The sequence below is a fragment of the Mizuhopecten yessoensis genome, unplaced genomic scaffold, assembly GCF_002113885.1.
Source record: "Mizuhopecten yessoensis strain PY_sf001 unplaced genomic scaffold, ASM211388v2 scaffold2461, whole genome shotgun sequence".
Lineage (NCBI taxonomy): Eukaryota > Metazoa > Mollusca > Bivalvia > Pectinida > Pectinidae > Mizuhopecten > Mizuhopecten yessoensis.
In genome coordinates, this window is record NW_018404557.1 from 812,974 (window position 1) to 818,732 (window position 5,759).

Below are 5,759 nucleotides of genomic sequence, written 5' to 3' on the forward strand. Positions count from 1 at the left end.
TAAAACCTTCGCGAAATATAACAGCTCTGCAGTATTCAATGAAAATTTGTGAAATGAAAAGTATTGTAAATGTTTAGTGTTCTCCACTCAAATGTCCCTGACAATCCAAGTTCAAGTCCTTATTCTCAATACATACACAAGCATAACAACAATAAAAGATAGCACCATTTAAAACAATTTCTTTTTCTTTGATAAGTAAAGTTTAAGTTACTCTCAATCATGTACACAGGGGACACAGTTCCAGTACAGACTAAGGTATCGTATCTATATTTTATTATATACAGGTACATCACAAGTATGCCCATACTATTTCACGAAACCGTGGTCTCACAGAGTTAGTTAATTTCAATATAATTACATAATTATTGAGAATGATTTATCCAACAGAGTGTTATGACAACAGAAACTGTTGCAGTCTTGTGTATACACATGATATAATGTACATGTGAGGTGGGTATCCAAATCTGCCCACATACGCTTCACATAGGACCGCCTTGGCGCCATCTTGTCCAGTGTCTTTCCAGGAGTTCACAAACACTATTCCTAGAGACATCTTGACATCGGGTTGTTGACATCACCCTGTTTTGGTGTTTACCCGGTGTTGGCTATAATTTACACTTTGACAATGAAATGACCAATATACAATACAGAAATATTGTAAAAAATACACACAATATAGACATGGCACATAAATAAAGATAACAAAAACCAACATGTGGTTGAGCCTCCTTAAGAACTCTTTGCCAAGCTTCTATCTTGGCCATCAAGAGTGATTAATAGAAGATAAAACAAACTTGCTTCATTATTGCTGTAAAATGAATTAAGCTTATTCATTTATCAATTCAAGATGGCAGCTGGAGCCACCATTTTGAAAACCCGGTCTAATGGGTCAGTTTTACTGAGATTTGATAGGGATGAACAGCTTATGATCCTGATAAAATGTTAATATCTTTTTGCTGAATTAAAATCCAGCATGGTTCTGATGGTGGTCATTTTGAAATCCCATGTCGTTATATAGTCCTGCTGGGACTGTATGTCACTGAAATGCGGCAGAAAGTCCAACTGTTAAGTGTCCATATTACAAAGTCCAACTGTTAAGTGTCCCTATTACAAAGTCCAACTGTTAAGTGTCCCTATAACACAGTCCACCTATTAAGTGTCCATATTACAAAGTCCAACTGTTAAGTGTCCATATTACAAAGTCCAACTGTTAAGTGTCCATATTACAAAGTCCAACTGTTAAGTGTCCATATTACAAAGTTCAACTATTTAGTGTCCCTATAACACAGTCCACCTATTTAGTGTCTGTATTACAAAGTCCAACTGTTAAGTGTCCATATTACAAAGTTCAACTATTTAGTGTCCCTATAACACAGTCCACCTATTAAGTGTCTGTATTACAGAGTCCAACTCTTCAGGAGTCAATATAACACATTGTTACCTGACTCGCTATATAAATGCATACTAATCAATTTCATCTGTTTCCCAGACAATTCACCAAACGAACTATAGCTAATGTGTGCTACCGTAAAACTGTTGACTGGTCACGTGATGAACCGGTGTAGCATGGTATTGTGAAGCATGGTGAAATTAACCGCAGTTCATATTACCATTATGGTAATAGATTTGGTTTAAAAAAGTAAAATAGATTTCTTTTTTGCTAAAACCCTTCATTTCACCATGGTAAAGTGAAGGGCCCCTGCCCCACCCTAATTTTGTTTACCCCTGACTTAATTTTTGTCATTTCAGATAGAATACATCAAATTGAAGTAAACTTAAAGAAAAGAATGGAAAAAAGGTGTCAGAATAGAAATCCTTGGAACCCTTCATTTCACCATGGGGTCGTGGTTCATATTACCATAATGGTAATATGAACTGCGGTTCATTTCACCATGGCCTTCATATTACCATACTACACCGGTGCTTGCTACCCTACGGCTGTTGACTGGTCACGTGATGAACCGGTGCTTGCTACCCTACGACTGTTGACTGGTCACGTGATGAACCGATGCTTGCTACCCTATGACTGTTGACTGGTCACATGATGAACTGGTGCTTGCTACCCTATGACTGTTGACTGGTCATATGATGAACTGGTGCTTGCTACCCTACGACTGTTGACTGGTCAAGTGATGAACCGATGCTTGCTACCCTGTGACTGTTGACTGGTCACATGATGAACCTAGTGTCTGTATTACAAAGTCCAACTGTTAAGTGTCCATATTACAAAGTTCAAATATTTAGTGTCCCTATAACACAGTCCACCTATTAAGTGTCTGTATTACAGAGTCCAACTCTTCAGGAGTCAATATAACACATTGTTACCTGACTCGCTATATAAATGCATACTAATCAATTTCATCTGTTTCCCAGACAATTCACCAAACGAACTATAGCTAATGTGTGCTACCGTAAAACTGTTGACTGGTCACGTGATGAACTGGTGCTTGCTACCCTATGACTGTTGACTGGTCTCGTGATGAACTGGTGCTTGCTTCCCTACGACTGTTGACTGGCCACGTTATGAACCGATGCTTGCTACCCTACGACTGTTGACTGTTCTCGTGATGAACCGGTGCTTGCTACCCTCCGGCTGTTGACTGGTCACGTGATGAACCAATCCTTGCTTCCCTACGACTGTTGACTGGTCACATGATGAACCGATGCTTGCTACCCTACGACTGTTGACTGGTCACATGATGAACTGGTGCTTGCTACCCTACGGCTGTTGACTGGTCACGTGATGAACCGATGCTTGCTACCCTACGACTGTTGACTGGTCACATGATGAACCGATGCTTGCTAGCCTATGACTGTTGACTGGTCACGTGATTAACCGGTGCTTGCTACCCTACGACTGTTGACTGGTCACGTGATGAACCGATGCTTGCTACCCTACGACTGTTGACTGGTCACGTGATGAACCGGTGCTTGCTACCCTACGACTGTTGACTGGTCACATGTTAGGTAATCGAACACACCTATAATTACAAGCACCCCGATGATCAAGTGTTTTTGATACTGGATTGTTGACGGTCGTCTGTCGGTACATTCGACATGGAAAGGTTTAAAGAATTGATCAAGTAACAAAGTGATCAAGTGATCAGTTTAGTGTCCACTAATTAACACTTCAACTGTTCTTGTGTTCATATAACACTATTACACTGTGTCCATATTTCACCCTCTAACTGTTCACCTCTTCAAGATTTTGTAGAAAAATTCCACTATCAATGATGTCCACCCAGTTTGATGACTGAAAAACAAAACCAGTTAACACATGTTAATTGTTTACTGATATTAGATATATAGTCAGTTAACACATGTTAATTGTTTACTGATATTAGACATATAGTCAGTTAACACATGTTAATTGTTTAGTTAACACATGTTAATTGTTTACTGACATTAGATATATAGTCAGTTAACACATGTTAATTGTTTACTGATATTAGATATATAATCAGTCATATTTACAGCCTATAATGGACAGTAATTCTGGTTTAGCAGGTAACAATATATAACAGATCTGAGGTTAGAACCCTGCAGTAGGATTGGGTGATCAGAAGCTGGCAGCTTTGTCTATTCAAACTGGTCATTTTGTAGCATTACCCCATAAAATCTGCAGCATTGTTTTTACATTGTTGTTCATACTATGCCCCACATCCTAAGCATGTGTCACCGTGGTTATCCTTGTGACCTGCTTTATCCCCCATACTAAACCTGTTACCATGCTTATTCTTGTAACTTACCTTGCCCCACATCCTCTGCCTGTTTCACCATGGAAGTATTCGTAGAAGAGAATGAGGTCCCTCCATAAAGGGTCTGTACTGTATTTCAAATCCTCTCCTATCAAAACAGGTAATAGTTATACAGAACATTTTCTCTTTCATAGCTCTTATGTCAATCTGCCTCTAATAAAACTATCCAGACCTGTTTTATAGAATTTATTATATTGGTGATGCAAAGCTTTCTGGTATTTATATACTAAATGTGTGTCCCCACAAAGCGGGTGAAACACAAGAAATACTATTGGTATATAGTACTTAGCTAACTAAAGTGACATGTGGTTAGGTGTTGCTCTAGTTACCGTGCAGTGGTCTCTTTCCATCTTTGGGCATGAACAAGGTAACAACTCTGTTACAAATCTCCATGGCAACGGCCTTCAGGTCCAGAGTCTGTCCAGAGGTTACACGCACAGTCAGGCATGGATCATACAAAATGTGGTGTGTCTCTAGGGCCTCCACCAGTATATAGTTCACTGTAAGTAGTAAAGGTTAAAGGTCATAAAGAAGTCATACAACCATCAAAAATAGTATGGGGGTGTATTTCTAGGATTTCTTTTTACATTTTGCAACCCACTTTATTCTGCTAAAAGGTATTGCATATATATTGTGCCTTTGAGGAATAAGTCCTAGTTGAAAGGTGTAGGGGGCAGGAGTGGAAGAGGAACTGGATTGGGTTAACATGTATATAAATATACACATCTAGCTAGACATATATAAACAAGTGTTTATATAGACACGATACTTACTACAGAGCCAGATTGGCCCTCTCCAGTTACTGTTGCCTCCAAATATTTCCGAGCTGGACTCTCCGGGAGCATATTTCACTGGACAGTCCCCAGAATGGAACTCATATGGTTTGTCACAGTAATACTGAATAAACAAAGAAACATTCACTGTATCAATAGGGTTGAAGATTCATAAATATTATCCAGCTGTTCAGAATTCATTACCCAAACAATGACTTAAATTGTGACACCTAGCAGTGACTTTAATTTATGGTCTTGCCATCCACCAACCTCCATATCTTTGAAGAATGATTTGACCTTTAACTCATTGCCCTGACCTTGACTTTTGTAATACAAACTGTCTAGTTATTATGCAATCATATATTTATAAAGCTTCATAAAACAAGATCCCGAGAGGGCCTGTATCGCTCACATGGATAATAAAGCTACCATGGGAAATTATTCTTATTACATAAAATCCCTCCAATGGAAGTGAAGAAGACGGATTTTCCAGGCCAAATTTGGATAAAACCCATCCCTATGGTAGAAGAAGGATTTCAAAGGTTTTACCTCTATTTCCCCTATTGCCCTGTCTCTCTGTCCCCATGGGGGCCACACCCACCGTTTATAAACTGGAGTGCCCTTAGCCTAAGGATGCTCCAGACCAAATTTAGTCAAAATCTACTGGGCCATTCAGGTCTATTAGCGTTGTAAAGGAAAAGTTGACGCACGGACGGACAAGGGACGCTGCTGTACGGCATAAACTCACCATGGTCCTCCGGACCAGGTGAGCTAAAAATATATTAATGCATTTAAAATTTATTGCATAGGCAAAAGAACCTGACTAAAATATTCACCTTAGAAAGAGAGCGAACTCCGTATGGCGACAGGAATTCCTTCTCATCCATGAGGTAGTGCAATATATGTTCAAGTCTTGTGTTAGGGACTGCAGACAAAGCAAACCTTCCATCGTCCAACCTCCATATCTATAAGTGCATGTACACACATTTAACATACATTCCCAGGGGAAAAAAAGGTACACTTGAGGTACACTTTTTGGGGTACCTAAGGCATGCCTTAGGTATATCTAAGGCATGCCTTAGGTACATTTTGGGTAAGGAAGAAAAAGAGGACAGAATAGGAGGGGTTAAAACCTGTTCAATATAGGTACATTTTAGGCACAATTAAGGCATGCCTAAAATGTGCCTTTTTTATACCTCTGACTGAGGTATACCTAAAATGTGCCTAA

The 5,759-nt window shown here is 39.3% G+C and overlaps 1 protein-coding gene across 1 annotated transcript in view; it reads right to left on the reverse strand.

Annotated features, from left to right (window-relative positions):
* Positions 1-2,596: 2,596 nt before the first annotated feature.
* The window catches only part of LOC110446055 (uncharacterized protein YMR196W-like), a 24,325-nt gene continuing 21,162 nt past the window's right edge, over positions 2,597-5,759 (reverse strand). Inside the window, exons 15-19 of the mRNA XM_021491012.1 lie at positions 5,368-5,496; positions 4,532-4,655; positions 4,088-4,258; positions 3,750-3,846; positions 2,597-3,253 (exon numbers count right to left, since the gene is read on the reverse strand). Of these exons, the coding sequence (XP_021346687.1) occupies positions 3,193-3,253; positions 3,750-3,846; positions 4,088-4,258; positions 4,532-4,655; positions 5,368-5,496 (582 nt within the window). The 3' untranslated portion in view covers positions 2,597-3,192. The remainder of the gene's footprint in view (positions 3,254-3,749; positions 3,847-4,087; positions 4,259-4,531; positions 4,656-5,367; positions 5,497-5,759) is intronic.